The following is a 20,648-nucleotide window of genomic DNA, read 5'->3' on the forward strand; positions in this document are numbered from 1 at the left end:
GTCTCGAGAGTTTAGCTCTATGGTGGACCACAGGGTAATCATTCTAGTCATCATATTCTCTGAACTTGAGGGGAGTGAGTGACTGCTTGGGACTGAGCTGCAAGTCTATGGATCAGTGGGGGCTTTTCTGTCTCCCCCACAACAGGCCCCTCAGCTCTCTGTTGTGTATGAGCGAGCTGCTTGTTTCATTTGTCTGTGATGGCCCCCGAGGCGGTAGTGTGATTGGAGTGTAGGCAGCTGTCGGTCACAGGAAGCCAAGTGATTTATCAGTGGGTAAGCGCCCAGTGAGCTCTGTCCTGGGCCTCTCCCCAGAGGGCTGGGCTGAGGGCCTCTGCACGCGGCTGTGTGCCGCTCGCCTGGAAGAGAGGCTCCTTAGGCCTTCTGTGCTCCGAGTAGATAAGCATGGCAATGCCGCCACTGTGGGACCCTCTGCCAGAATCCCCATCCGGGTGACTGGCTCCAAACAATCCCCCCTGTCTGGCTTCTTAAAGAGCAAGTGTTGGGAATGAATTAGCTCTCTGCCTGTTTCACTTAGCTCTGAGAGTAGAGTAACACTATAACTTTATACTCTAAAGCCTCCTAGAAAGCATAATGTGTCAATATGTAAAGTGGAAAATAACACATAGCTCATTACTCATCATGGCAGTTGTCAGTTCTGCAACCTCCAGTCTGTAGATAGCTGTGAATGAGTGGTGGTTGCTACATCTGTCCTGATGTCAGTGGGGATTAAGATGGTGTGACCTCTATTGTTGGGGGGTTCAGCTTCCATGGCTGTTGGAATCGATAGCCGTATGGGCCCTCACCACAGCCATCTCCTGGCACAAATCAATCCCCACAATCATCCCCAGCCCACAGTGGGAGTGCCTGGGGCTTTTAGCTGGAATTAGCTGGTGGAGAGGTGGAGGGGTGTAGACAGACACACACTCCTCAGCCGGAGAGACGTAATGTGTGCACTTCAGGGCTCTCTCGTAGTGCTGAAATGTTGTTCGTATTGATGCTGCAAGCACTCCTCCAGCAAGGCTTTCACCATCAAAGCCTGTGGCTATCGATGGGCTCAGTAAGTGAGATTGGTTGTAATAAAAGCCCTGCAGAGAGTGGGTTGTACCTTCTGGTTCTATGAGGCCCATTATGTCCCAATGTGCTTGAACCAACTCTACTGCAGGAGTATTGCACTGCCTTTAAGGTGGGGGTATGGTGGGGTAGAGGGGAGCTGGTGGGTAGTGCATAGGGATTTGCAGGATTTAACAATCTCATATATCTGTTCCAACTTCATTGAGTTACATAAGGACCCCCTACGGACTGTTAGGGAATAGAGTTACCAGTAGAGGGCGCTGTGGTAATCAGGGAGATGTGGTTAAGTAGGTGGGGGTAGGTGGGGGCAGTTGGGGGCCCACCCTTTGTTCTGATTGACTCTGACCCCAACAACAAACCCAGGACTGTGTCTAGAGATTGCTGCTTACTGCTCAAATATGGAACCTATTCATGGTTTTATATTTATCATAAAATAGTTTCAACGATAACATATCAAATGCAGAGTAGAAACAACTATGTTGAAATGCTACTTGGCATCATTGTACTGAAAGACAGGCTCATCTGTGGCTCAGCCAAGAAATCTGAGATGACTGAAAATGCCATTAGGCTGATCTTGCATGACCAAGTCCTTTTGCTCACCTTCTAATCTAATCCACCTCAAACCCATGTATGAGCCTCTAGTCCAGCAGCAGTCTGTGACCACTAGGACTGTGAGGAGATGGACACAGGAGGCTGGTGAGGCTCTGCAGGGCAGTTTTGAGACAACAGACTGGGAAGTTCTCTGTGAGTCACATGGGGAGGACATTGATGGTCTTTCACATTGCATCTTCGACTACATTATCTTCTGTGTGGAGAACACCGTACCTACTAGGAGGGTGCAGTGTTTTCCCAACAACAAGCCTTGGAGAGCCTTCAGGTCTGGTGACAAGGAAGAACTGAAGCAGGTGCAGAGGAAGCTCAAGAAGAAGCTGAAGGAGAGCAGGGACACCTACAGGCGGAAGATGGAGGACAGCCTGCAGAACAACAATACAAGAGAGGTGTGGAGCAGCGTGAGGAAGATCACTGGCTACAAGCAGGCTAATGACCCGCAAGTGGCTGGAGATCTTGACAGGGCCAACGATTTGAATCAGTTCTTCAACAGGTTTGACTCGGGGGCTCATTGTCTCCCTCCCCCAGCTCCACCAACCGTCCTCCTTCTCCTTCTCATCCCCCCAGCTCCTGATCAGCTACCGGACCAGCCCCCCTCCCGTCCCCCTGTCCTGTCTGGACCCATTCACACCTCTCACCTAACCCTTTGTCCCATCCAGTACCCTCTCCCTTCCCTCTCCATCTCTAGCCCCCCTCTGACTCTATTCACACCTCCCCTCCATTCTCCCTCCTCCTCCAGCCCCACCATTTCCTCACTTCACAACTCTTCAGCGACCCCCATCATTCTGCCCCCGACACCACTGCCACAGCCAACGACCCCCACACCATCACCAGGTGAAGAGAGAGCTGGGGAAACTCCGCACCAGGAAGGCTGTGGGCCCTGACGGTGTGAGCCCGAGGGTGCTCAAAGTCTGCACGGACCAGGTGTGTGGAGTACTCCAGTACCTCTTTAACCTGAGCCTCAGTCTGTAAAAGGTCCATCCAGGGAGAGGAGGTGGAGGTGGTCCAGAGCTACATGTACCTGGGGGTGCACCTGGACAATAAACTGGACTGGATTGGTAACACAGATGTCCTGTACAAGAGAGGCCAGAGCCGGCTTTATTTCCTGAGGAGGCTCAGGTCCTTTGGTATGTGTAGGACTCTGCTGAACAACGCAGTGCTGTATGCGGTGGTATGCTGGGGGGGCAGCATCAAGGAAGGTGACACCAAGAGGCTGAACAAGCTTATTAGGAAAGCTAGTTCTGTCCTCGGTGTCACCCTGGACACTGTGGAGGAGGTGTCCAATAGGAGGATGAGGACCAAACTCCTGACCATCATGGACAATCCCTCCCATCCCCTACATGACACTGTGGCAGAGCAGAGAAGCTCCTTTAGCAACAGACTACTACAACCACGTTGCACTAAGGAGCGCTATAGGAGATATTTTCTGCAAACTCCTCCTCCGGCTGGCTCGATCGGGGTGATCAGTCAGGCTGGGGGATGTTAAATCATACTGGACTGTTCCTACTGTATATAATGTTTCAGATGTTTCAGTCTATTTTATTCTATTATTCTATTGTCACTTTATTTTATTGTTTGGTTGTTTATGAGCTGCTATAATGCCTTAATTTCCCCTCGGGAATCAATAAAGTACCTATCTATCTATCTATCTATCTATCTATCTATCTATCTATCTATCGATCTATCTATCTATCTATGTCTCTATCTAATGCTGACAGAGCCACAATTCTGTGAACCCCAGAAGCCTCTCTACTAGATGATGATTGACATACCTGCAGTATCGCTAAGATTCAGAGTATAGTTATGGTATGGATTTTTGAGAGGGGGGTGGAACAAGGGGAAAAGATTGGGGGTTTGGTACCCCTCGTCTCCCTTGTTCCCTATCCCCCTTGCAGTCCCTGATTCTGCTTTCCCCACTGCATGGCTTAAACTAATCCCATTATCACTCAAGCGGCCTGACGCTGATGTGGCCTGCTAACTGACCAGCTGCTCCTGAGTCTGGCGTGGACAGATACTGTACTTCAGAGCCCATTGCCTGGGCCTCTGTGTGTTTGTGTGTGTGTGTGTGTGTGTGTGTGTGTGTGTGTGTGTGTGTGTGTGTGTGTGTGTGTATGTGTGTGTGTGTGTGTGTGTGTGTGTGTGTGTGTGTGTGTGTGTGTGTGTGTGTGTGTGTGTGTGTGTATGTGTGTGTGTACGTCTATCAGCCTGCCAGCCTATCAGCACTGGGGCTACAGTCTGCTAGGCCGGATGCCATGTGGTGTAGAACCTCATGCAAACTGCCAGAGTTCTGTAACACCCCACAATAATGCAGTCACTCAGAGCATCCCTAATCCACTCTCCTAAACAAAAGAATCTATTGACCAGTTCTCTGCCTAAAACAGCTTCTAAAGGCAGGTAGATGAGCTTGTAAGCACAGTCAAGGAAGCAGCAAGCAAGACGAAAAAAATGCCCTAAAAAAACCTTGAAACTAAATATATCTTCCTCGTTCCTTAGATCTAAGTGTTGCTTATGGGAAAACTCTATTCTTCCATTGAAATAATGCATATTATTGCACTCATTGAACACAATGATGTGCTCTCTAGAAAGCACCCGTCAATAATCTGTGATAAAAAACACAACATTAATTTGGAAAATAATGTCAAACTTTATGGAGCGTGTCTTTAGGACAAGACCCAGTAGGCTGCCCTTCTATAAAGCCTTGTTTTCCACTGAGTGCTTCAGTATGATCTCAGTAATACTGAAAAATGAAAAAATCTCCTGATGTGTCGGCCTCTTCTTACCCATAGCGACACACAATAGAATCCCATCTGTATGAGACTTCAGTGCAGAAGCGGTGGTGGTGGTGGTGGTGGACCAAACAGCTTCTCTCATCTATCAACCACAACAATACTGCCCTCTGTAAAGTGCTTGAGTGATGATGTCATCCATCCGCTGTGTTTATCTTCAACCAAGACTGATTAATAATTGATGGGTTTGCACATTATGCCACTTTACACAGTTCAAAGGCTGTGAATCTACATCCCTGGGTTGGTCTGGTCCCTCTGGTGCAGCTCCTCGCCCTTTTTGCATGAGCATGTTTGTTTTAAATGGAATTTGACATGGTCTCGCCTCACATCAGTGAGTAAAGATTAAAGTGTGAGCATCCTGTATGTCCCCTGTCCTCGTCTCTGTTCCTCTCTTCTCTTCTGTTATATCAGGAACCCGGCCTTTGGACTTTGATGTGTTTAATTATGCCTCTAAAGACAGGACACATGAATGAGAGGTCACTCACACTTGTGGGAGGGACAGAAGACCCTGTGAAAATATGAATTAAGGAGAAAAATAAAAGAAGCAAAAAGGAAAAGATGGCAAATCACTTCAATGCACTGCTTCTGTTTCTAGAAATATGTTATGTAAATGAATATGAGTTACATGCTTTCATTCTTCAAAACACCATATTGACTATATGAACTCATTTCCATCTCAATAACATTTCTTGATTTTATGAAAATGTCCCCACCTGTAACCATAAAAAAACAACAACTACAATGTAAAAATGCCAAGGCAACATGCCGTATGACAGGTTGCAAAACATGTGTCTTAAACGGTTTGCTGAAAAGAAAACAAGATGAATTAACTCGCTGTTTGTTTTTATTAGTCGTGTCATTTGTGGTTACAAATGACTATTGATTAGAATCTGGACAGGTCTGTCTATGATTATTTATGTATTGTCATTGTTATTCAAGCTATTTGCTCTAATAAAGGACTGGCAAGGGACAAACAAAAGCAACACATGGACATATTGGCAGCCCTCGCTACTCCCACTTGTTTTTATGCATCTTTCCACATTGTCAGTGTCCGGGCAGATATGTACAGAGCCTTGCCGTCTCATTTCAATTGGCCTCCATCTGTTTTGTGTGTCTATGAAAAGGTCTATTATGATCCTCTGCTCTCTGTGCAAATGGACTACTAAGCGGATAGGGCCCCCAAAACATCAGCCTCGGATTCCAAGAAGTCTGTCCCCTAGTTTAATTATCCAGCTCTGCCGAGGGATCTTGATTTTAACGAGTTTTAAAATGCATTGTCTCTGGAGCCATTAATAAGACCTAGTGTCTGCTGTGGGTGAACAGGCTTGGTGTGGGCAGATTGGGGTGGGACATGCTCTTTATTAACCCTAGAGTGACTAGCTAATGTGATTGAAGTGGAACCACCTGGCAGGGAGACTGTACAGTCAGCTGCCACTGAAGGCAGAATGGGGAGGACCAGGTGCTGGGCTCCGGCCTCCTAATTGTTGCCATGTAATAGCTCGCTTGACTGCACAGTACGGCTTGGGGCTAGGATTAAAAAAGCTGTTGCTTACACAGAAGTCCATTTTCTTTCTCTCCAATTCCCCTTGCCCCTCCCCTCTCACTCCCAGGGCCTATGAAAGAAAAAGGGAAGGAAAGGGGAGAATGAAAGAAGCCTGGAAGTGCTGTTTTTATTTAGCTTGAGGTGGTAATCTTAGGTGAACAGCCACTGTGGCGGGGGAAGATCTGTCTCCATCTGCTCTTGCACCACAAAGCTCTGGGGCTGCCTTAGTAATAGCCTTTTCCTTCTCAATCCCCATGCAGAAATCTTTTACAAGATCCTTGTTGAGTGCAAAAACTTATTATAAAAAATAGTGATAAACAGAGCCATTGCAGTAAACAAGGAAATAAACAATAAATAGATAGTCGTGATGATTCCAATAACACCTTTACTCTTAGAACAAAGCTAACCCAAGTAATAACTGTAAACAAACTGATATTTTAACTAATAAGTTATTAGTATATGTACCTTAAAGAGTATATCCCAAGAGAGCAGTACATGGTTGCACTCTCTGTGCATTTTTCTACACCACTTGTTGAGAATACAACAGTTAGAGAATTCTCTAACAACATAGAGCATATTGATCAGTGTGAACCATATATACACCATGTTTTACTATGCTGAGTATGCTCTTGAACTCTTTGTCAACTGTGCTTCGCTTGAGAGAGAATGAGAGAATGAGAGAGAATGAGAGAATGAGTGTCCAACAGTGTGCTGTGTGAGCTGAGAGGAGAGGGGAGTGAGCTGCTGTGTGTTGTGCTCTGGGAGCTGTCCTCAGCACCACAAAGGCAGACCGTCCTCCCTCATGTATCCAATGCTGTGGTAACAAGCCCACTGAGTCAGTCAGCTCTCTCCGAAGGCTGAGAGCAAGGCAATTAGAGAAGCACAGGTATCCTGGTATCTACCTCATTCCAAGAGAATGCTACTGCAATATAATTGTTATAAAACATTATATTATATTACAATCTGAAGAGCACACTAGAAAATTATATCTAGCTAATACTTAGCATTCAGATTGCAATGTGTTCATAAAAAATGTATAGGTGGCATTGCTTTCATTCATTTCAATGGTGTATCTTATTAATGGAATGGTCCAGTATGTAGGCACAATCACATTATGTCATTGTCTTGAGTTATAGAAAAATCGAAATAGCCCTATAGGGGCCTTGTGTAGTGCTGATCATTCACACTTTGACTGCTTGTCTTGGGTTATTATGAAGGACATGTCAGTTTATACCTAGAGCAGAGTAAGTCCTCAGCTTCCAGTGATGAGCATGTACCTGTGAACCATCTCAGAAAGCACTCTGTCCATTTGTCAGTTCTCAGGAGAACAAAGGCTTTGCACTAATGCAGTAGAGATCAAACCGCCGCTTTCTACTGAACACGGTGCCAAGACATGCAGGCTTTTAATATTAAACCAGCCCTGCATCGTCCCCAAGAGACATTTTCAAAGCCTAACGTGAAGTGAGTCATCCACCGCCTGTCTTCTAATAACTTTCCCCTTAATTCTGTCCCTTGCTTGGGCCGCTTGGTTAATTGTTCACCATTGTGTTTTACACATCTGAGCCCACGTCAGCAGTCAACAACTGAATGGAGGTTGAAAGGGAGGCTTTGTAAGTGAGGACAGGCTAATTTGAATACACAGCACAGCGGCCCTTTGATAGCCCCGCAAAGTGGGACAGTGCGCAGCCATCTGTGGCCCGTGCATCGCGCAACGCTGCAGACAAGCAGGTCCCATGTGACAGACAAGGTCCTCCGGGTTCTCCTCTCTTGTTGCTGTTTGTTGTTGTTATTTATTTACAGAACCAGTCAGATGAGATGAGTGAGGAGAGCGGTGTTGCCCTCTGCCAGGAGCAAGGGGCACATTGGCACTGCCTGGTATGGCCTTCAATCTAGCAGGGACCTGGGCAGACTAGCCTGGCCACCGGACGGCGGGTGCAGGGTGGGCCATCTGTGTGGCAGACGTGGCGGATTCCCCCTGGTTGTCTCTCTCTTAGTTAATGCCAAGTTGAGATGGCATCATATCCACAAGGCCTGCTATTGGGGACAGCAGGTCGGTCAAAAAACTCCTAAAGGTGCTTGATCTGTGTATCTATCGCCCTTAATGGGATCATGACTCCATGACAGTAGTACCACTCTACAACACTTTTCCTACATAATAAAGGATAGCAGCTCTCATATCATAAATTCGAAAGCAAAATCGAATCTATAACAGATAAAGATTGCAGATATGGTTTTGAATGACATACCATTAAATGGTTTAAGTTGGAAAGAGAGGATGCTGATGTAGAGTGTGAGAATGTCCCCAAGGCTTAATTACCCACCCTGTCACCACAGGTCCTCCCTGTGCTCATCAGCTAGATGACTGGTATAGCAGACAAACCTTTGTAGAACTTTTGTGTTGTTGTATTGCGCTAAACCTCCGGGGAGTGGTTACTCTCAGACACAGAGCCAGTGCCTACTCTCCCAGTAACTTAGAATCTAGAGACACCTTTCCCAGAGCTGAGATGTTGTTCTGTGCTGTTATTTGGTTAGTTATACAGCAGCGAGGTGCTTGTCAGACCCTCCTTTTTCCTGCTTGCTCGGCATGTGGTGTCTCATGGCCCCACCCAGGGAACAAGCTGTCTAATGAGACGCTTGGGCCTTGGCATGTGCAGACAGGGACAGTGTTGAACAGCCTAATCAAGTCTTTGGTTTAGCTTGGCTCATATCAGTACTATATGTCGTCTTAGCATACTGAAGCATACAGAGAGGAAATTATGATAATTTCTTTTCGTTTTGTGTATTCCTCATCTCATTTTCATCCTGGGTTAAATCCTATAATAAATGCATTTAATGTATTGCAATTATCCTTAAATATCAACACCAAGAACTGATTCAGCGCCGAAGTCAACACAGATCTTCAAAACTATTTTCAACTGTGATCAAGCCTCATCTCTGTTACAGTGCTGTCTTCATTTCCACAATCCAAAATGCATATGAAAATGTAATCAGCTCACTTATTTGGGTAATGGCGATGAAATTGGATTACGCCTCCTCTGTGCGCCCGGCTGTCTGAGAGGCGGCTGACGTAGGCTGTTGCTTTGCCTGTTGTCGCTTTTAGCACCTCGTTAGGACTTGGGAGCTGATGAGGTTAATTGGATGCTTTCAGCCTCCTTAATGACATTCAGAGGTTTTGCTCAGGAAGAGGGAGGTATGTGTGCTCTGCCTGGCTGTGTCGGTGTGCCGATAGCGACCGTTTCTGGCTCCTGCGATTGGCTGCACTTTTACAAGCCAATTATCCCTCTCGGTGAGGGTCGGCGTGACCATGGGCCTCTTGAGCGTGTTATGGGAAGGTCAATGCAATTGACGGGGGTTAATTAACCAACCGTAGCTCAAGAGGTGGTTGAGTGTGAGTAGCCTCTGTCTCCCCACCATCAGGGGAATTCTGTGATTTCACTCATTCAAGGACATGCTGTTCTCTCTGAAAGATATAGTCTCTTACAGCATGTTTGCCATTTTTGTCCATTTCAAAATGGCATTCTTTGAGTCTTCACCTAGATATGAGTAATCATCCTGGTTTGAAATGCATTCTGACAGAGGGCAGCATGTATTCTACTCATTGATTTCCACATTTTCATTGAGGTACTGTATGTGAAATTGTCAGGCAATTGTCTGGTCTAGACAGAATCCAGAAATTGACCAACATGAGCTTTGGGGAATATTAGGCTTTTTAAGCCAGGAATGAAATCTATAAGATGCTTCTGATCCTGATGCTGAGTCACCCTGTGTGAGCCTATATTAAAAATGGAGAATAAACCTCAGTGATTTTAACAACACCTGACCAGAAGGACAGGCTGTGCAGTCCGTTCCAAGCAACTCCATTAGGCAATTAAAAAGAGTTCTCCTACTGTGGGTTTAAGGGGGTTGAGCCGTCAGCAGCTCTTTAAAAAGCCTCAGCTGCCACTACCCAATCCTTTGACAACCTCTGTCAGTTTATGGAGATTCCAGACGACCCCCTCCCTCTGACCTTTATTGATTCTGGTCTACACCAAACAGCCGCAACCAAAGAGCCCAAACCCCTCTGGCTACAACACTGGGGTGCCGTAATGTTTCAATTACTGACCCCTCTCATTGTTTGGGCTTGACAGGAGAGGTCCATTTCTAATTGTCGAGTGTGCCTTTTAAGGTTTAGACCCCAAAGTAACATTTGAGGGGTAGGACATGATGTCATAGGGGAGGAACCTATGCTGATAATTCATGCAGGGTGATCTGAGACGGATATCTGAATTGAGACTGACCTTGAACAAGGCCTCCAAATCAGTTTGACCTCTGCTTTGCTTTTCATTTATTGGGGTGCTTGACTCCATGTCCATATGTAGCCATATCAGGGGAGCAGACTATGTTTGTATTGATCTGTCACAATAGGTTATTTCCTTCTTATGAACCCATTTATTTGGCCATAGACCAGTGCTTGATACTGAAATTAAATATGATAAGTTATGGAAGGGCAGCAGCCATTAGTATTTATCAACTTATTACATTGACAATTTGGTCATAGCTGAGGATATTGTGACAGAAATAGCATAAACAGTATTTGAGAACAAACATACAGTCATAGTATGTCATACTGTATGTGAAAGCTTGTCTCTGGGATCAATATTTGCCCAAGGGAGTGTGATAAACAGGTCTGCTAGGGTCCTCATCATTCCAAGTAACGGACAGAACCCTTGCCAAGGATTGTCCAATTTTCTATCAAAGTGAAAATGTTCACTTAATCCCTACATTTCCAATGACAAATCATCAACATCAAGCTGTTTCATTTCAGAAAAAGACTTTCATTGCAACAGTTTGCAATTGCCACTGAATATTTGGGTACCCAGAAAGTGGCTCACTGTTGTGATATGGCCCTGGTTGCCATGGCAGCTAAACCTGTAATGCTTTTTTGGTGTCCCAAATCATCCTGTGAAAATCCCAAAAGGTACAGAAAGATTATTACAAAAAAAGCCTCTCAGCATGTTACTTTGCATCTATGGTTCAGTATTAACACTTTCTGGCTCAATTCAGTCATCATCTTGTATATGTTACATTAGTATAAACATCATTGTTACTCAAAGTCCATTTTACTATGTGTACAATGTGTAAACTCCAGGGTACTGCTTTGTGTCGGACGGTGGACATGCACTGGGGGTGTGGGGGAGGGGGGTTCTCTGAACAGCAGGAGGCTATTGCTGGAGGTGGACGGTAAAAGGCCCTTCTCTAGTGGACCAGCTTGATCTGACAGACCGCGGGCCCCCTCTGTGCTGGTCCAGACTCCAGGCTCAGGTGCTCCTCCGCCTGGAGTTGTAGCGACCTCTTTCAATGATTCGTCATGCCTTGGGCTGGGCCTGCTGCGCCGGCACGTGCCAGCTTAGCAAGGCTGCGCCTGTTTGCCAGACGGCCACTCAGGCCTGACAGCCTGCTGCTGTCACCCAGGGGCTGAGGAGTCACAGGGCCCTGGCAACGGCCCGGCAGCACTGCCCCGCCCAAGACAAGAATAGGCAGGGCCCCGAAGGGCATGGAGGGTCCCCTCTGGAGAAGGAGGAGGAGGGCCTCTCTATTCTCCCCAGCAGCTCTGCAGGCTATTCATTAGCCCAAGTCATCAGGAGTTCAGACCTGAATGAGACAAGGACAAGTGGAGGGGCTCAAACACACACACACACACACACACACACACACACACACACACACACACACAGACACACACACACACACACACACACACACACACACACACACACACACAGACACACACACACACACACACACACACACACACACACACACACACACACACATTGCAGTAGCTATTAGAATCAGAGCTATGGAAGAGAGAGTGTTTAACAGTGCTCACTGGTGATTAATGACAAGCACTGTTGGAAAGGTCATGGCAACATTCACAGGTTACTGTGGTGTGGTGATTAACAAAGCAATCTGAATGTAAAACTGACATTGGGCAAGACACTGGCAGTGAGGAGAGGTATCTTTCATCCTGTGTGCAACCATACAGTACAATGTCTAAGGTAGTTTGAGCATACATCATAGCCTTATCTCACACACCATCTGATTAATTGACAAGCTCTTTCAGACCAGTCATTTTTAGAAATATTACCTTGCTCTCTCTCACATGCAGAGCGCTTGTTAGAGAGAGAGCAAGGTAAATGAAGAAAACATATGATTCTACTGACTTTAGCAAACTATTTAATCATGCAGAGAAATACAACTAACAATTTTTACAAAACATGCACCAAATTCTCAAGATGGAAAATCCCAAAGAATTCAATCATCAACCATGTACGAAAGATAAAAGATAAAATGCATAATACAAGTTTGTGGAGAATTGGAATTGACTCTTGGCTGAACTGGGTCTGGTGTCAGGCTGTGGCATGGGGTGCCCAGCTGGTCCCCTTGTGGTGTCCATCCCTGTCCCCCTGTCCGTCTGGTCCCATGCATAACATCATCACGTCCTCCATTGTCTTTGTTCTGCTTTGGTCCATTCCCCACTGATGTCATTGTTCTGACACTGTCACTCAGTTGCTAACATTCCCCATGTACACTCACATCATACAACCAAAAAAATTGACATCAAAGTCATGAAAGCTTCTGAATTTGTCTCAGAGTTATTGAATTTTCCAGATTCAATCAGCCACTAATAAAATCAGTCTTTGTGCCTGTGGGTGTTTTGTCTTATGATATGACACGTTTGTCTTTGTTAGTGTGTGTGTGTGCGCGTGTGTGTGTGTGCACGTGTGTGTGTGTGCCTGTGAGTGTGCATGTCAACGGATTCTGCACAGGCTCACAGAGGGCAGGCCAGACCAACAGACTGGCAGAAGCAGAGGGGAGCCAGATCCATTTGCATAATTATGCCCCTGCTTCCTGGAGAGGCGTGGAGAAATACTGCTCTAACCTCTATCGACCTTTCGTGAACTGGAATACTGAGCAGCCCAGGGACAGAGGGGGAGAGAGAGGCAAAGAAACACAGGGTACCAAAAACCTGTAGTATTCGCTTAGATTTTGTGTGTGTACTGTGTGTGTGCGTGCGTGTGTGTGTGTGTGTGTGTGTGTGTGTGTGTTTACCATATGTGTTGTCCACCTGTTCTTTGGATTTAATTTATGAGCCCTCACTCCAGGTAGGATTCCTTTGTAGGCAGGCTAGTGTCTGTGGGTCCTCATCAGGATGAAAAGACTGCATTGTGATAACCCAGGCGCTGGTTAGTCCAAGAATAAACATTTCTCTGCATTGATCCTAAATAGAGGATTTGTTTCACATCCAGGCATAAAGCAGAACATGGTTGCAACATAATCAGGCTCTAATGTGAGAGGCCTCTCTTGCCTCATTGGGAATTCATTCTGAACAGCTTGTTATTATCTTGGCCTCTGGATCTGTGAATAGATTTACAAGCATTAGGGCCGGGGCATTGTGTGGGTTAGGGTTGGAGGAGGTCTGGGGCTTTTGTGTGTGCTGGGGTTGGAATTAGCTGTCCCCCCACAAAAGCTGTCTGGTTGGAGAACAGAGAAATGTGTTGCAGGTTTTCAGAAATCACAAAATGTGCCAGCTTTATCCCACCATACTCTTGTCTAAACAAGCAAGCTGTTAACACATACAAACTCACACTGTATGTACATACTGTAGTGGGGAGAGGCTGAGGTTGATCGCCAGTGTTTGTACATTTTTATAGAGAGATCATGAGATACTCAAAAGGATGATATGGCTGAGAGGATACAGTATGAAGGAACTGAAAACATTTGAGTAAAATACTAAATAGTTGTATTTGATATAATTTGATATCAGCTGGCACATTGTTCATTGATATCATTTTTAAGGATGGTGTTACACGTTAATACCTCTAAGTAACGTTTCTTGAACAACTGTCAGTTTTGGTGGTGTCACAGCAATGGTCTGGAGGCGTCTCTTGTCATCAAGATTCCCCTCAACCCTAGTTTCTGGTTTGGAGTAATTAGTCGTTTCCCTTTCAAAGCGTTTCACATCAACAAAGTGATTAGAGCTTTGTTTGAGCCACGCTAATCACAGGGAGAGATGGGTATCAAAGCCACCTGTATCCTGTGCTGTAAAGAGGATCAGCAGCCATCTGCAGGAGCAGGCCCTGGTGATGTGTCAAGGATCTGTAGCTAGGGGACGGGAAGGGGCATGCATGAGCAAGGGCAGGGTGGGGGCAGAGCAGTGGAGTGGCATTAAACACAATGTGTTTAATACCATTCCTCATTCCATTCCATGCATTACAATAAGCCCGTCCTCCGATTTCTACCTCCACAAGCCTCCCCTGGGGCAGACGCTAGAGCGGTGGCCTGTAAGCTCTCACAACCCATACCCCTCATAACACGAGAGCAAGCATTAATACAGCAATGCCGTGGAGATATAATATGTAAACACAAAAACTAAGTTCCTACACTGTATACTCAGAGTGAGATGAAGTAGTACCACATTCGCATAGCTGCAGGCTGTTAACACTAATTACCAGTGGCAACACAAACAGCTCAGCTCTACGCATAATAGTGTTTCACTGTTTGTGTCTGTCTCTCCTTTCACTCCACTGTCCTGTCTTGTTGACTCTCCATGGTTCCCTGCCCCTGACACCAACACCTGCCATACTGGAAAATGCCTGGAGGTTTATTTGACTTGCCATGGGCTGCAGAGGGGAGCGAGTGAGAGCTTGTTTACTTTTCTCTTTTTTCATTGTCTCAGTGCGGTAAAGATAAGAGGAGGCACGTGCTGTGCAGCATTCTCCTGTGGACTGAAGCTGAAAGAGGGCCTGTTCACTTTTTCTTCAGTTTTTTTTTAGAAGGGAGAGATGGAGGGCAGACTGGATAAGCAGAAGGAGGGTGTGAAGAGAAAAGAGAGCAAAGGAAATTGGTGTGGGGGTGTAGCTGTCAAGCAAAGGGCAGGTGTAACTTCCACCATGTCTAGGCTTAACCCTTGGCTCAATTCAAATCTATCACTGTTTCAATGCATAGATAAAGCATATTGCTAGGTCTCAATCCAGAACATTGTACATGTGGTTGCATGAACATGGTTTAGAATAGACCATTCCTGTCTGTACTTGTTCTGACATTCACTGATCACAGATAGCTGTCAAAAGGTGTGTATAAAATGTACCCATACAAAGGAAAACACACACACACACACACACACACACACACACACACACACACACACACACACACACACACACACACACACACACACAAACACACACACACACACACACACACGTCTTATCATGTAACACTACTCCCCAGGTCTGGCTAATAGCATTAGATGGTGATGGATGTCTGATTAAATCAGGCAAATTGAATAATTCTGTGTTGCTTTCAAGTCAGATATGAAATCAACTCAAATGAGAAGACGAGGATGGTTTTAAACAGGAGCAGAGAGGGATAAAACTGCCCTGGGGTACTGACGGTGCCACCCCCAGCCACACAGACAACAGACACAGAACAATGTAGGTCTCAGCTCAGTGCCACTGAACCATTCCTGGTTAGAGTCAGTAGTACCAGGTAACATACTCCCAGCCAGGATAACACAGATTATCTCCCTCTACAACCCCTTTCAAAGGAGTTCACATTAGCTGTCATGTTTTAAAAGCACACTATTTTGAGAAGCTTACACTGTATGTACAGTATTCGCCAACACTGATTCTATCTCTCCCTCTCTTGCCTGTTTTCCCATTTGTTCTCTTCCTCTGTGGTGTACACTGAGAAGACTGAGGCAGCTCCATTATTGTGCAGCACTAATGTTTGTGTGAAAGGCTTTATCTGCAGCTCTTATCTTTGGCTCGCTCCCCAGCTGCCGTACACCTGTCAGGCCCTCCGGGAGGGGCTGGGGTGGAGGGGGTGGGGGGAGATGGGGGGCTGTTGGCTGGGCTCTGAAAGTGGGGTCTGGGGTTCCGAGAAAAGTGGTACTGATGGAATGTGTTTGAGATAGTAAGGAAATACTTTACGGTCACTTGAGGGGGTTTGTTAAATGCAGTTAAGGACACTTCCACTTCAATGTGTTTTTTTCACAGAATATCCTAAAATTCATACTCCTCAACTGAAGTTGACATTTTCATGAAAATCAAGTCTGATAACATCAAAGTGATGTTTTATGAAATATTTCCCCACTGGGAAATGAAAGGAGTAACTGTATCAGATGTTTTATCACTGAATTCAAAACTATTCATACCCATGGAAACCTAAGGGGTCAAGTCAGCACGTGTCCCAGATTTCATGGCCCCACAAATATGGCCCAATCAAGCAATCAAATGATGTGCTCTTTAAAATATCATGCACAAGCTGATGTTGGAGACAAGAGAATGTGATTATGATCAAAGGCACTCCAGGTGATTGACAGGTTGACAAGTCCTGTACCATGGGCAGATTTCCCCTGTGAGGGTGTGAGGGTGTGGCTGTCTACTACTCTATTCCTCCAGAGATTTAGTTGCCATGGCAAACCAGGTGCAGCTCAGGTGTGAACAGTCTTGTGAGCTGTATAGATGTGCTCAGGTATCGACACCGTAAACCTAGGAATACCTCTGTTATTATTCTTGCCAAGAAATGTTTACATTTGACGCAATTTCCCTTTTTGGCATCACAGTCAATTTCAGTGTTATTATATAATCATCTTTGTTGCACTGCTTTTGCCTGTACTCTGATTGATGCATTACAGCAACAAAGACGTGTGATGACATGAATGATCTATCTATGTGAAATCTATGTGACAGCTACAGTACAGAGCCAAGAATGAGAGGAAATCACACAAAAATCTCCCAATCTGTGTGCTTGGTGATTTGCTATGTGATTGGGATGCAGTGAGGAAGAGAGCACCCCCCCAGCCCCCACCCACCCCCCAGCCCCCACCCACCCCCCACCCCTCCATGTTCAGTTGTACCATCTCTGCTTCCTGTTGCTCTGCTCTATGCTGGGCCATGTGATCTTGTTAATGGAGGCTGCCTCTGGTGTGAGGATGATGGCCTGAGTTAGACAGTCAGTTGTGGGGAGAGCCTTTTAGGAGAGCAGCCAAAACAAACTCAGCCAAGTGTGTGACCACCTGCTGCACACCTGCACTCCCACACTGACTGGCCGAGACCTAGTCCACTGTGACCACCTGTATAGAGGCCATGTCAAATCACTGACAATAGAGAGTCACACCATGTGTCCCTGTAGCTGTCGGATCCTACACAAGCTCAGGTCATTGAATAGAATTTAGTTGTCTTTTTTTACGAGTGTGGAATTCCACTTTCCCTTTCATATGTTTGACATTGATCTAGACAGCAGGAATGACAGGGGGATGAAAAAGGTAGATTTAGACGCCAAGCTCCTGCTCAGAAATCCTTTTGACGTAGTCAATATCGCTTTATCAAAGTCAATTAAGTCAAAAGACTTGGATTTTTTTTTGCTTTGCTTTTATTTGGACAATATAGCAAATACTGCAGAAACATACCAACATAGTAAGAGCTAATAGTAACAAAACAATCAGAGCTAAAAGAATGATTGCATTTAAGAGCATTTGTATTTTATAAGCTCAAGTTCATTGATTGTATGCTACTTCACATAGGCCTACACATCATCCTCAGCATCTATGTAAACTTGATATAAATAAGACAAAATTTGGCTATGGCATGACAAATACAACAATGAGTCACAAATCAATCACACAAAACAATAATTTACATAAGATAATTTCAATAAATAAATAAATAAAAACAATCATGAGCGTTTTTACGTATATTGGTAACACAGAATGTAAAAATAACAATACAATATCTGGCCAATGATAAATAAGACATAAAAAACAATCATCATTCAACATTTCAATTAAGGCAGTTTTACAGCAGTATACAAGAACTCTAATCCAAGGCATTATTGGCTACACTAGGAAAACCTTTCAAATTGTATCATGTAGAGACAAAGCTAAAATTGAATGTTCACAGATTCACAAGCTATATTAAAGCTAATAAAGTGATAGATACATTTACAGCCTGTGAATTAAAAGGCATTTTATGACAACAGTACAGCTAGGATATCCCGTTCTTAGGTCTAGAAGCTAATGCAATAGCAGTTGTGCAGAGATCCTAGAAAAATAATTCAACAGTCTAATGCTTTACTTTCTTTCGATAAACTAAGATGAGTCTGAAAATATATAATTCAAGCTCCAAACAGGATTGAATGCAAGTGGTTGAAGGGTCACCTCGCTGGGTGATTCATTCACGCTCATGACGTAAAGGCACGATTTCGTCTTCAGTTTAGCAGGCTGGGCGCACAGGCATTTGAAGGAGGATCACTTGCCTGTTTTCTGAGGGATGACATTTGTTGATGTGCCGTGTAAGTCCCGGGGAACTGTAAAACATGGCAGGGCAATATTTGCATGGGTACACCTGTGAGGAGTGGAGGAGACGGATATGTCGCTCTTGGCTCACTCTGTTAGGGAAGTTCTCTCCACAGACAGGGCACAGATGGCACCCCGAGGAACTTAAATTCAGTGGCGCGTGGCTTTGAGTTTGGTCACATTGCTTTCCTTCGTTTTGGGACGATGGGTATGCATCGTGGTCCTCGCTGCTCGTAGTAGGGGAATTATGTTGTGATAAAATGTGCTTTCGCAGATAAACCTGGCGTTTAAACTTTTTGCCACAGTGATGACAATCATAGAGCCCATCCTCTGATCCCGACTCTGACAGACCGGGGCTGGGTGTGTCCCTGTCACTCGCCTCCTTCACTTCATCGGACGCACCCTTGTCAGGTGCGGGCATCTTCTCGTTCTCTGGCTTGGTGTTCTGCGCACCAGATATTGATGTAGAACTCTGCGGCTTCGGTTTATGCCAACGCCTGTGGGAGGCGAGGTTTGCCGGGCAGCTGAATACCTTATCACATTCAGGGCATCTATATTCAACTCTCACTATTCTCGAGCACTTGTGCTGAGCTAGTGCGAACGGGTCGACATATGCTTCTCTGCACAACTGACAGACAAACTCACCAAGGGGTTTGTCCCCTCCGGTCGATTGAGGTCTGGGTTTTTGGTCGACTGGTGCCTCTTTAATTCTGAGCCCCAGAACGGGTGATGTAGTGAATTCGTCTTCGAACTGCAGTTTCCTGATAGCTTTGGGTTTTTTGGGTGCAGGCTTGCTTTTACGCTCGGTGTCGTTTGAAGGCCTTTTGGTGCCGTTCCCGGTGACAGCGGACGGAATTGTATTGGTGGTCCCGGTCCGGTTGCTGTTACTGGTGCCGATTTTTAGGTCCACTGGGGCAAAAAGATTATCTAAAGTGGTTAGCGCTGCAGGTGTCGGGAACGATTCAGCAGAAACCGGTGAGCCGATATTAAAACGTCTCTCCAAATATGCCCTTTCATGTTCTTTGCTGACTGGTCGAGTGGGGCTGTACAGTGCTTGGTACACCGCCTCTGGATTCCCGAATTGAACAGGTTTAGCATCCTGTACGGGAGCTGCGGTGACTGCCTCGCAGAACGGTGAAGATGCGAGCGCGCGTCCTGGGCAGGATGCGGGAGTCGCCGGTGGTGCATCTCTTTGATTCTGCAAAGCTGGTATTTGTCCCAGTTCCTCTTCATCAGAGCGGACCCTGTAAGACACAGGATTTGTTTTCTTGTTCCTTTTCACCAAAAATCCCCTGGGCATCTTTGCGGCAGACTGAAAGAAGGCACTTTATGAGAACAGATGATTTTGAAATAAAAATCCAGTTTCAGATGATTACAAACACATCTTGATTTTCGACGTTCCCCTGCTATTGATCGTTCTCTTCCCGAGATGCTTTCACCACGAAATAGCTGCACTCTTTTTAAGGAGAAATGATGACATTGTTCTCGCCCCTTGTTGCCTCATCCCCAACCAATCAGATGGAACTAGATCCCTATGGATTTGCGAGTGGGTGTGGGAGGGTGGAGAGGGGCTTGGTTTCGGATGAAAATGTAGGAGGATTTGCTGATTGCTAAGCAGATGTACCTGAGGGTTTTATTATATTATGCACTCATGCTACCCCCCCCCCCCCCCCCCCCCCCCCCCCCCCCCCCCCCCCCCCCCCACACACACACACCACCACCACCACCACCCACCCACATACAGACACACTCCGTTGCCCCCTCGTCCCGACGAAGGCACACGCCGAGACCCTCCTTTTTTATGGTCTGATGAATTTGTAAAGAAATGCACACGTGCCTAGGCTTTGTGTGTCTCCTTTGGGGGGGCTCTGATCTGCCAAAAAGGAGACGTCCGTCAGTACTCACAACCATCAGAATCTAAAATTAAAATTGGGGAGGGGTGTCTGATCAACGGAAAATGACAATAAAGATGTGTCAAAAGAATTAACTATTACAAAAGTTGTCTGAGAGTAGACACTAGAAAGGCATTAAAGGCTTTAATAATGGAGGGAAATATAGGCTAATTCAATTCCAAAAACATTGAGTAAAGCAAGTCGCAAAATTGTTTATTAGTATATTGATTACAACCAACTTGTAATTGAGTCGGCAAACATTAAAACACAACATTGGAAAAGATACACACAAAACATTTAAGTAAATAAAATATTTCAAAGGCATCCATGTGTTCGATACGACAGTTAAACTCACGGACATATGAATCAGTCATTTTACGCATACATAATTAATCAAATAGGGTTCC

The 20,648-nt window shown here is 45.5% G+C and overlaps 1 protein-coding gene across 1 annotated transcript; it reads right to left on the bottom strand.

Moving 5' to 3' along the window:
- Positions 1 to 17,508: 17,508 nt before the first annotated feature.
- insm1a (insulinoma-associated 1a) lies at positions 17,509 to 19,649 on the bottom strand (the record flags this gene model as incomplete). The annotated part of the gene is made up of 1 exon (XM_083689327.1): positions 17,509 to 19,649. One exon carries the CDS (start codon positions 19,647 to 19,649, stop codon positions 18,267 to 18,269), a length of 1,383 nt encoding a protein of 460 aa, XP_083545453.1. The 3' UTR covers positions 17,509 to 18,266.
- Between the last annotated feature and the right edge of the window lie 999 nt (positions 19,650 to 20,648).

The sequence above is a fragment of the Argentina silus genome, assembly GCF_951799395.1.
Source record: "Argentina silus genome assembly, chromosome: 17".
In the NCBI taxonomy this organism is placed as follows: Eukaryota; Metazoa; Chordata; class Actinopteri; order Argentiniformes; family Argentinidae; genus Argentina; species Argentina silus.